Genomic DNA, 21,658 nt, shown 5'->3' on the forward strand with positions numbered 1-21,658 from the left:
AAGAGCTGCTCCTCTCCCCGTGAGCTCTGCTGCACCCCCCCCTCTCCTCTCTCAGCCAGTCCCCTCTCCCTCTCCCTCACCCTCACTGTCCCCCCTCTCCCTCCCTCGCCAGCCCCCCCCCCTCTCTCTCTCCCTCTCTCCTCCTCTCCCTCTCTCCTCGCCAGCCCCCTCTCCCTCCTCCCTCACCCTCCCGCTCTCCTTCCTCCTCCCCGCCCTCCCTCTCCTTCACCCGCCAGCCCCCCCACCCCCCTCCTCCACCCCGGCCCCCTCCCTCTCCTCCGCTCACCCCCTCCCCTTCCGCCAGCCCCCTCTCCCTCCCCGCCAACCCCTCTCCCCCCTCCCTCACCCTCCCGCTCCCCTCCTCCTCCCCGCCCTCCCTCTCCTCCACCCGCCAGCCCCCCCGCCCCCCTCCTCCACCCCCGTCCCTTCCCTCCTTCTCCCCCACCCACCCTCTCCCCCTCCGCCAGCCCCCTCTCCCTCCCCGCCTTCCCCCTCTCCCTCACCCTCCAACTCCCCTTCCTCCTCCGAGCCCTCCCTCTTCTCCACCCGCCAGCCCCCCCGCCCCTCTCCTCCACCCCCGCCCCCTCCCTCCTTCTCCCCCGCTCACCCTCTCCCCTACCCGCCTTCCCTCTCCCCCTTGCCAGCCCCCTCGCCCGCTCTCCCCCCCCGTGCCCCGCCCGCTCCTTTCCTCTCCCCCACCCACCCTCTCCCTTCCCTCCCCCCCCCCCCCCCCCCCCCCCTCCCTTCCTAACCTGTAGCTCCCCTCCGCCTTCCCCTGCCCCCCTCCTCCCCCCCCGCTACTGCCTCCCCGCCTCCTCTCCTCCTCTTACCCTCTCTCCTACCCTCTCATGTTCTCCTTTCTCCAGCGCCCGTGTTCCAGGGCGTCCTGGGCAGTAGTTCACGAACGGAACTTTTTCAGTGTTTGAATGGGCCTCTTCACATCGATTGGCGAATGGATCCCCACTCAACCAATCTTCGTCCACTTTCACCAACCGCAAGAATCGTCATTTTTTCAGAAGACGAGTTGCAGCAGCTCAAGAAAGATGTGGAACTAGAGGACTCCACATCACTTTTCGCCCGCATCTTTGGGTCACACCCTTCCAGATCACAGACTAGAGACTGGATGCTGGCGGCGTTACCAGGAGATCTTGCCCCACACCTTAGAGATGTTCTACTTTTGGGATGTGGATTCTTTCAAGTGGTTTTCGACTCCCACGAGTCCACATCCCTTGTTCTCAAAGCTAATCCTCTGGCTTTGGGTTCGAGGAGGATTTTTCTTTTGCCCTACACCTTGGGCTTCGATCTGGTCGAGGAGGACAATCAGGTCACATCACTGTTCATTAGATTTCCTGGTCTTCCATAGGTCTACCATCGACTTCTTGCTACTATCGGAGCCACATTCAGAGTGGTCACTAAGATCCCCCCCCTTCCTGGCATGCCTTCTTCCTTGGCAAAGACAGTCAAAGCGGACGGGGTGCCTCAAGTTAGGGTCATTGTCTCTGACCCTAACATCTCAGATGACCACATCATGCTTCAGCGCCCAGATGGCTCTCTCTTTCGACAGAGAGTCAAGATTGCAGGTAGACAGGACCAGTGCAGGATTTGCAGGATCCTTGGGCACTTTGTTAGAGATTGCCCAAGGAAGAGAAAAAGACCTAAGAGGTCTTCTGGTGCGGCTCCTTCACGTACTACCCCGACTACACCTCCCCAACGTCCTGTACCACGCACTCCACGACCACCAGGAGCAGTAGGGCGCCCTGCTTCGCGCACCCCAGGACCATCAGGGGCAGCAGGGCACCCAAAGCCCGCAATACACCTAGTACCATGATGGAGAGCGATCAGAGCGGCTCCCTTACCTCAGGAGGAGACCTTTGATCCGGTTCATATAGACGCCATCTAGACTCCAGAGGTAGATGTTGCTGCAGCCCCAGACACTACAGGAGGGGCCTTTAGATGCACCAGTACCAGCCCCAGTCACTTTGGTTTTTGATCATGAGGGGGCTACCGATACTTCTTTCCCACAGACTGTTCATGCCACAGTCAGGATGACCGAGGGATTGTAGATGAGGACTCCAGATTCCTCTTCAGCCCAGCCACAGGCCTCCTCAGCCCCAGCTCCAGTTCTGCTAATAGAGGCTTGGCAGGTCCTTCTCCTCCATCTTCCACGAGTGCAAGTCTTCTTTGCACTCCTCGGCCAGACCTGCTTTTCAGGAACTCTTTTTGGGCAGCGGCAAACTCTGTGACTTTCATGGATGAGGAGTTTGTGCCCTCCACCTTAAGGGTCCCGGTCATTGGGATGCCTTTTGATAGGGCCTTCCCCTCAGCAGGTGTGGGGATCCTTTCACCTATTAAGTTTCCTGCCCTCAGTAGGAGTGTTTCGGCCCAGGGGAAGCTGGTCTCCTCTACTAGGTCGGGTAAGCCTTTCCACCCAGCATCCTCCTGTCGATGAGGATAGTCAGTTGGAACATACAAGGCCTAGGTGCAGCTCCACAGCGTCACCGTAGGCAGCTGATCCGGAATCAGCTTCATCCGGGTGTCACTGGAGGTGTTATTGGTATCCTTTTTATCCAGGAACACAAGTTGGATGCCAGTGATTGCAACAAGTCTGGCAAACTTCTTTCAGGACATACCTTCTGGTTGCCTGCTATGGGCACAAGGGGAGGTACTTGCATTTCGGTCTTTCCGTCTGTTCTACCCTTGGTTGCTGGTCATGGTATTATCTCCCCCTCTAGAGCTCAATGGATCATTATTTTGATTGGAGGGCGTAAGATTGGTCTTCTCAATCTGTATGCCCCCAACAACAGAGGGGAGCGAGTCTCCTTTTGGAAGGAGTTACTAACTTGGGCCCCCATTGCAGATTCTTGGATCATTGGTGGCAATTTCAACATGGTTGAATTGCCATCAGACAAAAAGGGAGGCAGATAGGGTGGAATTTATTCTTTGGAGAGGGCAGCTTGGGATGCCTTTCTATTTCAGTACAGTGGCAGGGACACTTGGTTTGATGATGCCTTTCATGTTATGCCTCAGTCTCTCCTATACTCTTGGTCGAACAGAAGAGTACACATGTCCATCCATGCACGTATTAACATATTTTATGTAGACGATTGGGCACTTGACAGAGGCGGATTTGTATGCATTTCTACTGGGGTTACCACCTCAGATCATTTTCCAGTGGTGTTGCAGATTCTTGAGCCTCATCGGAGAGGACACTCTGCTAATGTCAGGATTCCGAATGCTTTTTATGCAGAGGAGAGCCTCATGGAGGATATTTTACAGATTTGGGTTTCTCACATACAGGGTGGAGTTGTCTGTCCATCTCAGGTAGCTGCAGCCTTATCCGGAATTAGTGACTATTATCATACAGTCGCTAATTATAAGAGACATGAGATTAGTATACACCAGCAGTTAGCATCCCTTCAGAGGGAAGAGCAAAAGAGGCCCACAAATGCTTGGATTTAGGAGCGCCTTGCTGCAGCAAGGGCTCATATACAGATATTGTTGGATCAGAGAGCAGAGTATGCCTTTCATGCACGCGAATTCTTTTAGATTCAAATGGGTGGCAAGGTCAACAAACACTTTTTCTCTACTCATGGGCTCAAACATAGTAGAGATAGTGTCTCACAGCTTGTTGACTTAGACGGGGTGTTACAGTCAGATCTTGATGCCGTCATGCATGTAGCTTCAGATTTTTTTGCATCCCTTTTTACTGCATATCCGGGCACACAGGCCATAGATGATGCCAGAGAGGTTATTTGGCAGTGTATCCCTGTATTGGTGAAGGATGAGATGTATGTTTCTCTTGATGCACCTTTCACCAATGCAAAATTCAAGACTGCATTACTTGCCCTTCACAAGGGCAAGTGCCCAGGTTCGGATGGACTTACCCCTTCTTTTTTTATTACTTTTTGGGAGCAGATTGGTGATCACATTACATCAGCTCTGCAGGGCATGTGGGACTCCGCCATGAGGAGACGAACCAGGCAGTAGCCAACAATGGTTCACAACCACCACCCTGGATGCGAGGTCAAGTCTGGCGGAACTTAAAAAAATGAGTTTCCTCTTGATACTCTCCAAGATGGGAGCAAACTGCTGTGTTGGAGAGATTCCCAACCCGACCTGGCATCCTAAGTACGTGATGGAAACATCCCTCTGAATCCAAGTGAACCCTATGTCGTTACCCCAGTCTGGAGTTTCCTCATCACTAATCCAGAATCCATTGGATTTATTCCAATTAATGTGAGCCCCATCCAAGAGCTCATCCTCCTGTCTCAATGGAAGCCTCAGCCTTATAATATCAGCTTGAGCTCTAATGTAGTAGCTCATAGCTTCAGCCACAAATAAAAAGAGAAAGGGGGCTAAAGGGCATCCCTGATGGACTGATCTGGTAATCTGAAACCTATCTCCCCTGACTCCACTAATAAGCACCTGGCTATGGGCTGATCTGTAGAGAGCTGACACCCCTCTGATCCATGCATTCGAAAATCCGAAACGAGCGAGGGTATCCTCTAAGAAGCCCCAGTCTACCCTGTCATAAGCTTTCTCAAAGTCCAGGAGTAGAATGACAAGCCTATGGCCATTATGCATGGCCCAATCAGAAGCCTCCCAAAATGAGAAGATGTTATCGAAAATGCTCCTACCATGCACAAAGCCCGTCTACGTATCACGTATAAGATTTGGAAGAAAAGGTTGCGAATGAAGGCTGATTGCTTTTGTAAGATTTTGTAGAAGGTGCCCAAAAGAGTGATCAGCCTCCACTGAGACATTAAATTCATGTAACCCCCTTTTGGAATAAGATGAATGAGACCCTCCGTAAGCGAGTTTGGCATCTCACCCGAGTCCTAAACACCCTACAGGGCTGAGGTAATGTGATCCCCAATCTGATCCCAAAAGGATCCCAAAAAGTAATAAAGAAAGAGGGGGTAAGTCCATCTGATCCAAGACACTTGGCCTTATGAAGAGCGGATAAAGTAATCATGAACTGTATGTTGGTGAAGGGTGCATCAAGTGAGACTATCATATCCCCTGTCACCAACATAGGTAAGTGTTGCCAAATAACAACTCTAGCATCATCTGTGGCTTGATGGTCAAGATCTGTTGTAAGAAGGGAGGCATAGAACTCTTTAGCTACCTGCAAGACGGCATCTGGATGTGTCTGTAAAACTTCGTTTGAGTCAACAAGTTGTGATACACTCTCCTTACTATTCCTGGGGCCAAGAGTAGAGAAGAACTGCTTGTTGACCCTACCTCTCGTCTGAGTCCAAAATGACTCTTTAGCTTGAAAGGCATACTCTACTCTTTGATCTAGCAATGACTGCTGCTGAGCCCTTGCTGCAGCAAGGTGCTCCTAAATCCAAGCATCTGTAGGCATGTTCTACTCCTCCCTCTAAAGAGCAGACAACTACTGTGTACAAGCAATTGAATGATAAAAGTCGCTAATATCTGAGAGGGCTGCAGCTACATCGGAAAGCTGCCCATCATGCATGTGAGATACCCAAGTCCGCAACATTGCCTCAGTAAGGCCCTCCTCTGAATAAAAGGCATCTGGAATCTTGATACTTGCAAAGCGGGTCCTCACATGAGGATCTGAAACAAACAAAACCACAGGAAAATGATCTGAAGTGGACACCTCTGCTTTGCTTCTTGGATTAGTATTGCCTTGCTTATTTGATGATTTGTAGAAACTAGGATATGGTGGCAAGACTAACTATAACTCTCTTGGGGGTAACCACTCTTCTCTTAGGGTTAAACGTCCTTCCGTGCTACTGAGATAACAATGTGTCTTGCTTTCCAAGATTATTAAGAAACTAGGATATGGTGACAAGACTAACTAGATCTCTCTTATGGGTAACCACTGTTCTCTTAGGGTTAAACGTCCTTCCCTGCTATACTGAGATAACAATGTGTCTTTCTTTTCAAGATTATTACTTTTTTGTAATCAAATGTGCCCCAAATTTAGCAGTAGAATATGTATTTCAGGCCTGGCTTTTTGGCATCTTCCATAAGTTCTGCTTGCATTTATCTGATTTTTGTTTATTTGTATCTAGCCCAGCAATAACGTATTTAATTTGATGCATTCAAATCTTTTTTGCATTCAGATCCTGTTCTTGGAGCTAGTTGTCCTCTCCATGTGTCCTTTGAGCTAGGTGTGACATTGATTCTGATTCGAGCTTCTGCAATTTGTATCGTGGTTTTTCTTGCTGCAATTCTTGTGTGCCTTACGGGTAACCTCTGTGACCTGATGTGGGTCTGTGCAAGGCGAAATGGTACCCTGAAGATACACTGCCTTTAAGCAGCAGTGGCATTCTTTTGTGTTGCTGCTGCCTTTGAGCAGCCAAGCATTGCCTATGATCAGTCCAGTTGCTTGTGCGCTGCCTGTGTGCAGCAAAGCATTACCTTTGAGCAGCCAAGATGCTTGTGCAATGCTTGTGAGCAGTAATGTGCTGCAAAGCACAGTGCTAGAGTTTTGCAGGTCCTGCGATGGAGATCCCATAGTCGGGTGATGGAGCTAGGAGCATCCTTCAGTCAGCCCCCCGTGGGGGGGTTTTCAGAAACAGCCCGTGATAGAACTAGGAGCAAACCATGGTCCTCTGTGGGGGCCAGGGTCGCCCACAGTCAGCGGGGTGGGGGGGCAGCAGGGCCGTGGGGCTAGAAACAGCCCCACGACCCACTTGCATAGTCCTTGGGGATAGGCATAGATCCCATGATGGGTTGGGAGAGGCTTGGGGTGTGATGGGGGGAGGGCTGGGGGCCTGCCCCAATCCCGTGATGGGGCTAGGGGCCGCCCACAGTCAGTTCTAGTTTTGTGTGTGTGAGGGGGGTCTAGAAACAGCCTTGCGACCCACTTGCACAGTCCCTAGGGGCAGGCGGAAATCCGATGACAGGTTGGGAGAGGCTTGAGGTCGGGGGGGGGGGGGGGTGAAGGCTGTAAGCGGGCAACAACACCCATGATGAATACAAAATGAACCATAATTATAACTTAACGACACCAATACATAAAGGGAAACCCCTGAAACTCATGGTTGGCGGCGATGTGATGATCAACTGAAAGCTAGTGGGGACATCAAGCTTGAGAAGAGGGGTCAACGATGCATGGGGCTATGGTGGCATAAACTCTATGACAGGGAACTGACAGCGGTCGGCGTGTGTGGTCCGTTGTGGTCTCTTGGCTATAGCCATGCGACGAACAACTGCAAGTGTCACTCCTGTTGGCCGTCCCCGTGGCCCAACAAGCATGGAGGGAAGGTGTGCCTCAATCCGGTTGGCGAGCCTGCCACGTCTTGCGCTTTGGTCCTCAGACCCAGGGTCCTATTGATCAATGCTGTCTGTCTGGAAAAACTCTGTGATCATGCTCTGAGTGGAGTATGGTTGTATATCTTGATCTCGCCTATGTGTCTTGAGCAAGTGCCCCCTGGGTCGGATGGCCTCATGGATGAAAGGTTCCAAGCATCTCTTATTTGGGTATGATAGTAAGCTAGATAGGGTTACGAAACCGACCCTGAAGAGACAGTGGTAGCGACCTCTAATCTCATAGTATATGAGGCATCTGCAAGCGAAATGCTCCTCCAACTGGATCTCTTGCTGATCATATAGCATAGAGAGAGAGAGAGAGAGAAGAGAGAGAGGGGGGGGGGAGAAATAAATAAAGATATATTAACGTCCTCGGGAGTCCTCACGGGCCTATGAGAGAAAATACAACAAATGGAAAGAAACCAATACAAGCCACAAAGGGCTGAAGCAAAGAGCGCTCTAGGGCCCTTGTTGAGTGCTATGCTAAGCTAAGCTATATAGCTTAAAATCTCAAGAACAAAACTGGACTTGGAAAACTTAGGAGCTGAGACTCAGTAGCCGAAACCCGGCACTTTGGTGGATCTTCAGTGTGCTGCAAAGATATAGCGGATGTGTGTCTGTCGGCCCATTTCCAACTGTGGCGGAGGGCGTGGTCTCCTCGATCTTTGTATCCGAAGAGCTATATCAATAGTGATGCCTCGTCTCGGGTGGTGTCCTCTAAGTCGGACCTCGATCGTGCGTGCTCTGGTCGCTCTCGACCGTACCGTGTCGTCTCTCTCCGCTCATCCATGCTACTTGCATGTCTGCTAGCTCTCCCTCCTCCACCCCTTTGTGGCTCGGAGCGGACCCGAATGCATAGAAGTTCGTGACATGTCGATCGGTTTGCCTTAGTGACTTGTGGCGTTGTCAATGTCTGTTGCTGTCTAATTTGTCGTAGTAGCGTCTCTCTGTGTCGTCCCATATCAATTAAATAGAGCCCAATGTAGACCTGATCATGGAAGTGGGTTAGACGGGATAGTGGACCAAAGCCCCTCCCCTCCTGAAAGAGGCAGCGATAGCACCCTAGGATCTCATAATAGGCTGGACAGACACACAAGAAATGCTCCTTTGTCTCAACCGTCTCCAGTGTGGATAACCTACACACATACACGGAGAGAGAGAGAGAGAGAGAGAGAGAGAGAGAGAGAGAGAGAGAGAGAGGGGGGGGGGGGGGGGAGGGAGAGATGTATTACATCCACGAGAGGCCTTGTGGGCCTATGGGACAAAGTACAGCAAATGGAAAGAAACTCATACAAGCCATGGAGGGCTGAAGCAAAGGGTGCGCTAGGGTCCTTGCTGAGTGCTATGATAAACTAAACTATATAGCTCAAAATCTCAAAATGACAGAACAAAACTAGAGTTGAAAACAAGCTGAGATCAGTAGTTGAAACCCGGCACCGTGGTGGCCCTTGTGGGCTCAAAGATATCCCGGATCGGGGTCTATCGGGCTGTCTCCTGCTGTGGTGGAGGGCATGGTCTCCTTGACCTCTGTATCCAAAGAGCTATATCAAGAGTGATGCCTCGTCTCGGGTGGTCTCCTCTAAGGAGGGCGGAGATGGGTCGGAGAGAGAGAGAGAGAGAGAGAGAGAGAGAGAGAGAGAGAAAGAAAGAAAGAAAGAAAGTGTATTATTGTCCACTAAAGGCCAAAATGGGCCCATGGGACATCAAGAACTCTGCATACAAGATAGCACAAAATCAACGTGCCACAAAGAAGAGGCATCGTCGAATATCATCTAAGTGCTACGCAATACAATGCAAGTGAAAGTACATAATGTCAAATCTGAGCCTAAATACAAAGTAAACTAGATGCAAGGAAACCGCCCCTGGGTGCAAAATGGGGGGATGAGTACAATATGCCAATGCAAAGATACAAGTCCAGGTGTCACGGAGTCTGAGAACCAAAATAATACTGGAAATCCTGTCCATCGACTCTGCCTCCTGCTATGAGAGTACAAATCTGAGCAAAGGTGAGGTGAGCGGCTGGTGGGGCGAGATCTCCATGAGTAAGTCTCCTCCGAAAAGCTGCCATCATCCTGGATCGTCTGGAGATGAAGCGACGAGTACGTCCCCTATGTAACAAGATCCTGCGGCGTCTACAAACCATCTCATATGTACATCCACAGGGTGGAGGCATGTGTCCTGTGTGAGCTCTGACCTCCTCGTGCTCCTCCTGGTCTCTGTCCTCTGGTATAGCGTGTGCTTGAGCTCCTCCTGGTCTCTGTCCTCTGGTATAGAGAGAGAGAGAGAGATGCTGCTTCTACCTTTTGCACCTTTGGTGTATACTTAATTAATTAGATAATGAGGCAGATAAAATATTATACCGTGCATCTCTACCATCATATAATGTAGTAATAAAAAGTTATTATTCCACCATTATATAATGTATTCTGTTTTGCAGGTTATGCATTGGCTATAGATGTGACAGCAAGGGAATTGCAAACAATTGCAAAGGTAGGAGTCTTTTGAGTTGGAGCCTAGGCCCTATATATGAGATTTGCCATTTGGTGCATACAGAACAACAATTTGTTGTTTCCTGATAAGTTTTCTTTTGCATGCTTTTCTATTTAAGGCTTCAGGATTACCGTGGACAGTTGCAAAGGGTTATGACACTTTCACCCCAATAAGCAATTTTGTATGTTCTATCTTATTGAATTGCTTTTGAATTTATGATTCGAGTTCTGCTTTTGAACTTTCTTAGCTCAAATTTTAATCTTTCATTGATGTATATGCATATGTTTGGATAAGTTATTTCAACTTTTTAAAATACCTTTTTACACATGCATCACTTCGTTGATTGTGTATGCTTGTTTGAGATTTGCCTTTTCTGAAAATTGTTCACCCGTATCAACATAATTGGCCTTTACTGAAAAGAGAACGCGTGCATCCTTTTGCTTCTTAATATCTCCAAGACTTGAAAATAAAATCTTGATCACATAATTTTTTAGCTTTTGTATATTTGCTCCATCATTCCGTTCCTACTTATACTTATTTCTTTGCTACATTCATTTGGGATGCGCAGTATGCATAATCTGTAATTTTGATCTACTTTTGGGTTACACCGAACCCTTCTTGAAGGCAAGTAACATTGTTTGCTTTGCGTTGTAGATACCAAAGACAATGGTGCCTTCACCCAATGACTTGGAACTATGGTTGAAGGTAAAATCAGTATGCTTTCATAGAATAAAAGATGGGTGTCTTTGTGTTTATAATGGTGGGATCCTTTTTGTGCCATAGCTCTTAGTTTTGCCATTGAGATCATGTTGCTTCCTTCGCTTGTTTCATTTGTGAATGATAGAAGAGGGATTCAAGAGTACATAAAGGTTCTCATGTTGGAAAAGTTTTCCAAATCACCCTCCAGTTGATTTGGGGTTGGGATTATTTAAAGGTCAAAAGAGTTCATTAAATCGCCCATGACATTTTGTCATTGATTGGTGGGTGAGATTTTGAAGGGACCACATGTAATGGCACACCTCATAGGATTTTTGGAGGAGATGAGTGTTACACGGCACTAAATCGATGGTCTAACTCATGTGGCTTTACCTCAAAAGAGGTAAGTGTGGTCAGCCCCAAGGGGGAGTGGTGAAACAGAGAAGTCAGTAATGTGTGATGTGAAGGTAGGAGTTCCCATGATGTAGTCAACTACGCTAGAGCCCGCTCCGTGTGGAAAACAAGTGAAGACACCTGAGGAGGGCCATAGCTCAAGACCATTATAGATGATCAGGTCGTGTACCCTACCCAGGTCCAAAAGTTCATGCCCGTATGATGTGATTGGCCCCTGTCTATCCGCAGATACCCGTGTCATTCCTACCTCATCAAGGTCAATGTCTGGTAACAATATGGAATCATCCCGAAAGTCTAGGAGGGTACCTGACGTGTCCTCGTCCTTGCGTTGAAGTCCCCAACAACGAGGACTTCCCCGCGACTCGAAAGATCTAGAATGTTTGGATAGAGAGATACATATGGAGATGTATCACCCTCCTCACGTGTATCCTTGGCAAAGTGAGATGTCTCAGGTGGGAAGTAGCATACTGCTATGAAGAGATCATGGCTCTCTCTGCGTCGGATCCGAACCCACATGAATCTAGAGTGTGCATCTCTTCTCTCGATCGAGATGGTCCCAATGAGAGAGGATCTATAGAGCACCGCCACTCCTCCAGATCCTCGTACTCCGCATGTCTCCTTCATCTCATGTCTGAACACTGACTCCCATGTGTATCCATTGACGATCGGCAGTGGGCACTCTGGGCGCTGGTGTCTCTCTGTGTAGAAGACTGTGTCTCGTCCTGCAAAGGATTCTGAGAAGTTCCCTGGATCTGATCACAAGGTACCATTGCTGTTCCAGATGGTGCATGAAAGGGACTCGGTATCTTGGGTCTCATAGACCCCGCCTCCCTATGTGGAAGAGCGGGTGGGTGCCCTACGAGGGCCTGTCATAAGTCGGCCGTCTCGAATCACAATCCACTTCTTCTCCTTGCGGGTTACATCCCGTTGCTGTAAGAGAACATGCCTCTCCTCGACCGGCAAGGGTGTCAGCTCCTCATCCATAGATATCACAGGGTGATCACGCAGCTGTCTACGTCGGAGTGCTGCCAATCGTGCCCAGGTGTCCCTGAACTGTATGACAAGGGGTTACTCTCCTTATTCGCCAAGCCCCCTCGATCCCATGCTCTGAGACCCCCAAGGTGGTGGTCACAAAGGCAATCACGTCACCCACGGGAATGGTATCTGATGTTGAGGACCTTATTGGCCCTCTGCTCCTGCTCCAAGAGGGTGGCCGAAACAATTTCCTTTGTAGGTTTCCACTTTGCCACATCTATCCACTTGGTTGTCTCTGCAATGGCAGACTGTATAGTGGCAATCTAGGCCTCTACAGCCATCGATGCAGTACCTACAGGGGCTGTCCTCAAGGTGGTCACCTCCTCACTGATCTGTATGATGTCTCGCCTGAGCTCCTGGATGAGGATGGCCTGTTCCTCTGTATGACTCTGGCTTGCTCTTGTGCACAGTGTGACAGCTTTGCCTCTCGCGCTCGTATGCTATGTATAACTATGAGTAGGGACTCCCATGCAGCAGGCGGCTTGACCCTGGGGTACTCAGGTCCTCGCGAGACTTGGAACTGATAAGGGGCTGATATGAATGTAGGGGGATGTGGCTGAAACGCGGATGGTGACTGAGTGAGGTGGCTGAGGTGGAGAGATGTCTAGGGAGATGTTTGTGGCAATCGTGAAGACATCCCAGGAGGCTGGAACAAGGAGGGTGACTGACTGAGAGGGAGAGGCGAGGGTGAAAGGGAAGGTGGGGGGTTATTGTGTCCCAGTGTTGGTGGCGGTGAGGCAAGTTTACCAGAGGGAGGGATTACCAATGAAGAGGTGACTCCAATAGACTACTGAGAGGAGGGCTGGCTAAGAGGGAGGGGTGAGAGGGAAGAGAAAGAGTATTGTAGGCCAGCATGGGTATGTGGAGACTATGAAGTAGGTGGTGAACTTGGTGTAACAACTGCAGTCGATGTACCGATCAATGTGGATGTCGAAGTCGAAGTCGAAATAGAAGATCCTGAGGTGGATGTTGATGAGGATGATGACAATGATGATACCGCCGAGGTGGATGATGTAGCATTCTTCGTTATTGCTTTGCTGTCCACTCCTAGCCCGCTCCTATTGACGCGTATATTCACGTCCTCTATATTTAGTTGCTTTGGAATCTTGTCCCTTTTCTTGTTTCTCCCTTTGTCTATCATTCTCACGCTCTCCTTTTCCCATGCTTTGACGCTGATTTTAAACTCTTTCTTTTCTTTGCAGGTACGTGAAGTAGTACTAGTGATCCCTCATGAGGAGGCTGGCCTTTTTTTTTCTCCCCCCTTGCCCCCTACGTCACCTAGGACTGACCTAGAGATCACTAAGATAGTTAGCACAGTTAGATCACCAGTTGTTACTCTAACCTAATTGTGCTTTAAAGTGATCTAACCTAAACCCACTAACTCAACTGAACCCCGACTAACTAAACTAGAAACTAACCTAATGGCCAAGTCTGAGGGACGGAATTGTATGGGCGGTGCGGGTGGGAGATAACAAATTTTCATGGTGGTGGCGTAGCGATGGTAGAGTTGAGGGATTTGCTGCTGGAGTCGTTTGAAGTCGTGTCTGCGTTCGTTGGAGGCACTTGGAGATGGCATTGGACAAGGAGCTTATGAAGCTTGGAGAGGGTCGTTGGGGACGTGTTGCTAGGAGTAGGTGGTGGCACTCAACGTAGGAGTAGGTCGTGGCCAATTTGTTGTTGTTTGCTGCTTTGTTGGTCATGTTCCTTGGAGCTGGAGGCGTGCTACAACGTTGAGTCGTGTTGACTCATTGGCAAGTCGCCTGGCTTTGCTTGCGTTGAGCGCTAGCTGGTCGCCTCACAGGAGATAGAGCAGCGATGGACTTGATGGGCAAGCAGATCAGAGTAGCGAACCTAAACGGACATGCAGCGGTGAGCGATGGGCATGACGGGAGAGGAGAGGAGCTGTCATGTGCACAGATTGGTATCTGACGTGTACTAGGTACACAGAACTAGCTCAGGTTAGCCTGGGGAGGCTTAGAGTTAGGCAGGCTTGATTCTCGGGTTGAGTGGCAAGGGTACGAACTATTTATAGGTCTTCGCTATTTTTGGCGCTCGGGGCCCGAGTCTATAAAAGGGGCCCAGGAGGTTCAGTTCTCAGTGTGCAGTTGGGTGTGCAGTTGGGAGCAAGTCTCGTTCCCAGGTGCTAGGTCTGATCTTGGATTGTGTCGCGGACGCGCGCCTGCATCTTAGCGTAGCCCAAGGCCCAGTGGCAGATCCAGGGCTTCACAGCGCCACCTGGTGGTATGGGACACCAGGCTGGTTTGGATCTGATTGGGAGTTCGTGCCAGTAGCTCAGCTCGTGGCTCGGAGGGGACATCTTCTGATTCGGGATCACATCCCGTAGATGTCATGGTTGGGTGGTGAGCAGCCTGCTCAGTTCTGATGTTGTGTGTGGTTGTTTTGCAGATCAGGGGTTTCAGGAGTGCTAGGACGTGTCAGTTGGTATCAGAGCCAACTCCTGAGGTAGGAACTTCTGATGCGAGGATTTTTGACGGATTTCTCTTCGAGGTATGCCCTAAATTTCGAAATTTCCTTCTGCGTTTTTGCTGGCTACCTGGGGTAGAAGGGGTGAAGAAATATCTGGAAAAGCAAGAAGAATAGGAGTGAGAGAGAATCGAATTTTCTGAAGGCCTCTGAGAGAAGTTTAGAGGGAGGAGAAATAGAGCAGAAAAGTAGGAGAGATGTGCAGGAAAAAGACAGCAAGGGAGGAAGGGATGCAGAGCCTAGGAAGGGGCGGAGTAGACGAGGCAGTAGAGGCTAGACAGCCTGTGCAACAGGCTGTCCACAGCCAGCGCAATAGGCTGATTACAGCCTGCGCAACAGGCTGCGAACAGCCTGCGCCTAGAGCTGCGTGCAGCCTGCGCAGGAGGGAGGTGCTTTTTTCGAAAAAGCACCCCTCCAAAGCTGGAGGGGCTCGGCCTTTTTTGGAAGCCCAGCTTCCAAATAAGGCAGCCCTGCACCCTATATAGGTGGGGGCTGGGTGCTAGGCTACCCACAAGCAGCCTCGAGTTTCGAGCCCCTACCTCGATATCCGTGCCCAGCCAGCCTCGTCCGTACGGCCTGCGTCAGCATCGCCCTGTTTTCGATCAGCTTCTCGCATCTGCCCTTGCCTGCGTCAGCCCTGCACGGTTCTCGAAGCTTCTGCAACAGTCCGTACAGCTTCTGCAACAGCCGTACAGCCTGTACGGACTGTTTCGCTAGTCCCTGTACCTGCTGCTGCACCGAACAGTGACTGCGCCAGTACCTGCAGCCACCGTACGGCCTGCGTCAGCAACCGTACAGGCCACATCAGCAGCCGTACCAGCTACGCCCGCAACAGTACGGCCTGCGTCAGCAGACCGTACAGCTACTACTGCAGCCTGCGCATCCGGCTTGCGGGTTCGGGGAGGCTCCGTGACTCGTGGTCTTCCGATTCGCCAGATTTCAGCATCTCCTTCCGTCAGCTTTATTCGGGACGGTTTTCTTCTGCTCCATCCTCCTCTATGCTTCGTTTCAGTCAGTTATTTCTCTCCGTTTGTAATCAAATCAGATTTCAGCCATGTCTGATGCTCAAAATCCCGAGTTCACCATGGGAGAGCAGGACTTAGATTACACTCCAGTGGGAGAGGATGATCAGGGTCTCTATGACGACCTGATAACTACGAAAGCCTTTAGTGAGTTTACGACTGCTCTTGATGGCAAATTCGAGCAGGTCAATGCTAATCAATCGGGGTTGACACAGCAACTCCAGGGGATACAAGCAACTCTGACTCTTCTGGCTAGCACGGTTCAGGCACTCACGCATGTGGATGCCATGGCTTCAGTGCTAGGCCCGAATATCACTCCGGATCCTTTTCCAGGTGACCAAAAATCAAGAACAAAGGAGATAGTTGACACTTAGTTGCACAAGTGGCAAGTACACTTCCAATTCCACCCCTATCCAGATGAGAAAAAGATTCAGCTTGCAGCAGGGTTTATGTCAGGTAAAGCCTTGCTTTGGTGGAAAGAACTCCAGCCTAAGCCTGATACTTGGACAGATTTTGAGGGCATCTTCAGGAAGGAGTTCCTGAAGAAGGAAGATGACTACGATATCGTCGGCAAGCTCAAGGCCCTCGATATGTCAAAATTGAATTTGACCTTTGAAGTTTATCTTCAAAGATTTAGGGATTTGCAAACCAGGGCCACTAAAATGGATCCAGTAACCTTGTTAGGTTTTTTCGTGGATGGTTTGCCAGACTCCTATAAGTTGCAGATTAAGAACAACAAGTGCACAACATTGCAGGAGGCCATGACATATGCGCGCATATATGATGATACCATGGCCGGTACCAAGGCAACCACAGTTACCGAAACGAGTGGAAAGAACAAACGCAAGTTCTTTCAGCATGCGACTGGTATTGGGGAGACGAAGTCTACGGACAACGCCTCCAGGAAAAGCTTAACTCCAGCAAAGAATGGTAAGGCCCGTTTCCTTCGCACTCTCAGGCTCAAGAAAGAAGGCCGATGTTTTTATTGCGAGGAGCGGGGCCACATAAAGAATGAGTGTCCTAAGCGGAAGAACCGAAAGTTGGTGCTAGGATCGAAGCTCCAGGCGGGTCCACGTACTGCAGCCAAGGGAGCCAACCAAGTCACGATGACAGGTATTTCAGTAAATGTCATTACCTGCCCCCTTTCTTGTAATTGTACCTTTAATACTTCGTTGTTTGGTTCCCATGATCTTTTTCGAGTTTATGGAGAAGTTAGGGACCAACAGGTTCACATTCTCTTTGATCCGGGCAGCTCTCACAATTTTGTTAATTACAAATTTGTGCAGAAGATGGGGCTGTCCACAGTACCTAGCGACCACACCTACGAGGTGCAGCTTCCAGCCGGGAAGCAGTTTTGGGATCGCAAGGTTGAAGCGCTTTCCATCCGGATTCAAGCCTACACAGGAGCTCTCACATGTTATGTTATGCATCTAGAGCATGTAGACTTGCTGATCGGGATAGAGTGGTTTAAAACCCACAATATCCAGATCGGATGGACGGAGCATACGCTTTCTTTTGTAGACAAGGACACCCAATTTTGTATTCAGTGTGATAAGATTCCCCCTTCTCAGGGGCCTATTGTATCTGCGATGCAGCTTCGGAATATATTAAACAATTCTCATTATGATGTCTATCAGTGTGTTTTGATTCCACTTTCTTCATTTGTTGTTTCGGTAATTAACAAGAATGAATTAAGTGTGTTTGAACACCGAGAATTGAGAATGTTGTTAGATAATTTTAAAGACGTATTCCCAGCTCAACTGCCGGAAGGTTTACCTCCAGAACGGGCAGTAGATCATCGCATAGACTTAGTCCCAGGGGCTCAACCTATCAGTGTACCACCTTATAGGATGAGCCAGGTAGAGGAGGATGAGTTAGCTATCCAGCTTCAGGATTACCTGAATATGGGCTATATCCGCCCAAGTAAATCACCTTGGGGTGCACCTGTGCTCTTAAGAAAGACGAAAGATTCTTCCTGGAGAATGTGTATAGATTATAAACGATTAAATAAAGTTACAATTAAGAACCGCTATCCTTTACCTTGTTCTGATGATTTGATAGACCGTTTGGCCGGAGCGAAGTATTTCACTAAGATAGATTTGCGTACGGGTTATCTTGGGGCAGCTCTATTCCAAGAGGGCAGACCTGTAGCTTTCGAGAGTAAGAAGCTAGACGACACTCAATATCGTTGGCCCACACTTGAGAAGGAACTTTATGCAGTGGTGTATGCTCTCAAGGTTTGGAGACACTACTTGTATGGATCAAAGTTCCTTGTATTGACTGATCATCAGTCAATTAAGTATGTGTGTGATGGTTCAGAATTGAGAGGAAGGAAAGCTAGATGGGCAGAGCTAATGCAGGATTTTTGATTTCGAAATACGTTATCGTAAGGGTTCGTTGAATAGTGTGGCGGATGCCTTAAGTCGAGTTAAGTTTGTAAATGCTTTGTCATTTACGGAAATATCCTCAGACCTATTTCAATCCTTGAGAGGGCTATACGCAACTGATAGTCATTTCAGTTCTTATTGGCAGAGAGTCCAGGATGGGAGCTCCATGGTTGACCAGGACTCAGGGATTGTGCCACCTAGGATACAGGCGGCGGGAGGTCAGTGGATGATTAGGAACGGCTTGCTGTTTCGGAATGAAAAGATTTGTGTGCCTGATGTTCTGGACCTTAAATCCAAGATTCTCTGGGAGTGTCATGATGCTCCTAGTGCGGGACATCCAGGTATACATAGGACTCTGTCTCTTGTGAAGCATACCTTTTATTGGCCTAAGATGCGTGCATTTATTGAGAACTATGTAGTAGGTTGCCGCGTTTGTCAGGTTACTAAGGCTGAACACCTTAGAAGCGCGGGCTTATTACAGCCATTACAGATTCCAGGTAATAAATGGGAAAGTATTTCCATGGATTTTATTACTGGTTTACCTCGAACGCGCAAGGGTCATGACTCTATTTGGGTCATAGTCGACCGTTTGACAAAAATGGCTAGATTCTTACCTACAAGAACAACTATTTCAGCTGTTCAGTTGGCTCACGAGTTTGTGGACCACTTGTTCAAGCTGTATGGTTTGCCATCTGACATAGTCAGTGACAGGGACTCAAAGTTTACAAGTAACTTTTGGACACTTGTATTTGAGAAGTTAGAAACTACTCTAAGTATGAGTTCCTCGGATCATGCACAATCTGATGGCAGTACAGAAAAGGTCAACCAGTTGGTTGAAGACATGCTTCGGGCATATGTATCTAAGAGACAGTCTTCATGGGAAGATTATCTACCCATGATTGAATTTGCTTACAACAGTGCAAAGCATTCTAGTACAGGTTACAGTCCTTTTATGGTTATGTACGGGTTTCAACCTAAGTCACCAGTTATGGTTGGATTAAAAGGGATTCAAAATGATGCTGCTAAGAACTTCTTGCAAGACATGCAGGAAATGTTGCAGTTTGCCAAGGAGTCTATTAGAAGTGCCCAAGATCGGGACAGATTTTATGCTAATAGACATCGATGGTATATTTGAGAATTCCTAAGGAATCTAAGAGCCTAAGTACTGGTTTGGTTCCGAAATTATCCCCCAGATACTGTGGCCCATTCAAGGTCATTAAAAGAATTGGACCAGTTGCATATCGACTAGAATTGCCTCCTGATGTTAAAGTACATCCAGTCTTTCATGTCAGTAGACTGAAAGAAGTGTTGGGTGCAGATGATCAACTTGTTTCTCCTCATGAGATTATAGAAGTTACAGATTTGACTTTTATTCCTCACGAACCTGAATCTATTCTTGAATTTCGTGAAAGATAGATTCGAAATCGTACTATCACGGAATACAAGATCAAGTGGAAGCGTCGTGTTGAGGAGGATGCAACATGGGAGACATTACAAAACCTCCAAAGAACATTTCCGGATTTCTTAGCGAACTCAGGAGTGAGTTCTTAGAGGAGGGGGAGTATGTCATGTGCACAGATTGGTATCTGACGTGTACTAGGTACACAGAACTAGCTCAGGTTAGCCTGGGGAGGCTTAGAGTTAGGCAGGCTTGATTCTCGGGTTGAGTGGCAAGGGTACGAACTATTTATAGGTCTTCGCTATTTTTGGCGCTCGGGGCCCGAGTCTATAAAAGGGGCCCAGGGGGTTCAGTTCTCAGTGTGCAGTTGGGAGCAAGTCTCGTTCCCAGGTGCTAGGTCTGATCCTGGATTGTGTCGCGGACGCGCGCCTGCATCTTAGCGTAGCCCAAGGCCCAGTGGCAGATCCAGGGCTTCACAGCGCCACCTGGTGGTATGGGACACCAGGCTGGTTTGGATCTGATTGGGAGTTCGTGCCAGTAGCTCAGCTCGTGGCTCGGAGGGGACATCTTCTGATTCGGGATCACATCCCGTAGATGTCATGGTTGGGTGGTGAGCAGCCTGCTCAGTTCTGATGTTGTGTGTGGTTGTTTTGTAGATCAGGGGTTTCAGGAGTGCTAGGACGTGTCAGGAGCGACGGACGGATTTGGTGGGGCGACGGACGGAGCAGACGAGAGAGAGAGAGAGAGAGAGAGAGAGAGAGAGAGAGAGAGAGAGAGAGAGAGATTAACATCCGCAGGAGGCCTCGCGGGCCTATGGGACTAAGTACGGAATCAAGTAACTCATACAGACCACTGTGGGCCGAGGCAAAGGGGGCTCCCTAAGACCCTTGCTGAGTACTAAAATGCTATACTAGTACAAAATAGCAAAAAAGTAGCAAAATAGCATGAGGGTGGCATGAAAATATCAAGTGCTCAAAGCTAGAGTCCCAAGTGCATGAACTGGCTCCACATATCCAGGCTCCATGGTGGCTCTCTGATGAGATGCAAAGAGCTCATGTATCTGCATCTGTCGGGATGTCTCTTGTGGTGGTGGAGGGCGTGGTCTCCTCGATCTCTGGATTCGATGGGCTATGTCAAGGGTGACCCCTAAGGAGAGGTGAAATGGGTCGAACCTTGATCGTGTGTGCTTTGGTCGCCTGTCGCGCCGTGTACGATCTCTGTGTCCCCCACCTAGCAGTGTTGCGTCGACTCTCCACCGATCCATATATATTCATGGCGGCTAGCTCCTCCTCCTCTATCCCAGTGTGCCCTCAAATGCATAGAAATCCGTGACCTATCTCTGCAGTATCCTGTGGTGCGGTGGTCCCATCCTGCTGCTCTCTGATATGTCATAATAGTGTCTCCTTGTGTCATCACATTGCCATCAGGTAGAGCCGAATACAGACCTGGTCCTAGAAGTGGATCGGGCCAAAGCCGTACCCGTCCTGAAAAAGGCAGTGGTAGCGCCCTCGGATCTCATAGTAGGCTGGGCAGACACATAGAAAGTGCTCCTCTCTCTCGACCGCCCCCATCGTGCACAACTTGCAAGTCCGCTGCTCTCTGGGTATGCGTACAGCTCTCCCTGCCTCGACCCTGAGTTCATGGGACGAGACCCGCATTTGTCCAATGGCAATCCTCAGTGCGTGTGAGACTCCTATGTCCTCAAGATACTGAGGTTTGATGATGAGCCCATCCTCCGATACTCTCAGAAAGTGGTCATAGTAAAGCTGGGTCTTGGTGGGGAACTCCTGGTTCCCCCCCTAGGTGCGAGATGTGTGGAGCTGGAGGAGATCTAACCGTATGATGCGGTTAGTCTCATCCCGTGGGATCAACTTGGGCGGTGCATCCATGCTATACTGAAACGGGGGAAGCCGATCCATCTAAATGCCGTGACTAGAAAACCATGCCGTGATGCGTGCAAACCATGCTATACCTACCCCACTCTCTGCTAGTCGTATGGAGGACTCTAGTGCCAGCCTCGGAAGTCTCTTGTGACGTAGGTCCCAAACTCTGTGGAGGAAAGTCACTGTCTGAAAAATGTTATCAACCTGGAGAGGGGTCATGGCAAACTCTGCGTGTACTATCTAGTGGAGGACCGAGGGCTTACTCCGAATCATCCTAGAGCCCATAATCACCTGTAGCCGCTCAAATCTCCTCCATTCTGCTGCTGAAATATCACACCCCCAAAAAGGTGTTACATACATGGCAGTCGGCCTCACTAGAGTGTCAAAAAGCCAACACTTCATCGGTGGATCTCGGAAGCACTGTCGCTCTAGTCAAGCCAAAGCACCATGCCTTCGTGTGAGTCGTGCTCTGGCTGCGTGGGTCATCGTGAAAACTGGCCCTGTGAAAACTGCACCCAAGTATGTGTAGGACTGCACAATCTCCATGCTCTAGTATGTAAA

The 21,658-nt window shown here is 49.2% G+C and overlaps 1 protein-coding gene across 2 annotated transcripts in view; it reads left to right on the top strand.

Moving 5' to 3' along the window:
• The window catches only part of LOC147898849 (oxaloacetate tautomerase FAHD1, mitochondrial-like), a 136,633-nt gene that overhangs the window by 38,497 nt on the left and 76,478 nt on the right, over positions 1-21,658 (top strand). For both annotated transcript variants that reach the window (XM_087379428.1, XM_087379429.1), the window contains 3 exons: positions 9,725-9,777; positions 9,896-9,958; positions 10,432-10,482. In XM_087379428.1, coding sequence (XP_087235554.1) covers positions 9,725-9,777; positions 9,896-9,958; positions 10,432-10,482 — 167 coding nt within the window. The remainder of the gene's footprint in view (positions 1-9,724; positions 9,778-9,895; positions 9,959-10,431; positions 10,483-21,658) is intronic.

Source organism: Dipteris shenzhenensis, chromosome 9, assembly GCF_047967505.1.
Source record: "Dipteris shenzhenensis isolate YYH24624 ecotype China chromosome 9, Dip_SZ_1.0, whole genome shotgun sequence".
Taxonomy (NCBI): Eukaryota; Viridiplantae; Streptophyta; class Polypodiopsida; order Gleicheniales; family Dipteridaceae; genus Dipteris; species Dipteris shenzhenensis.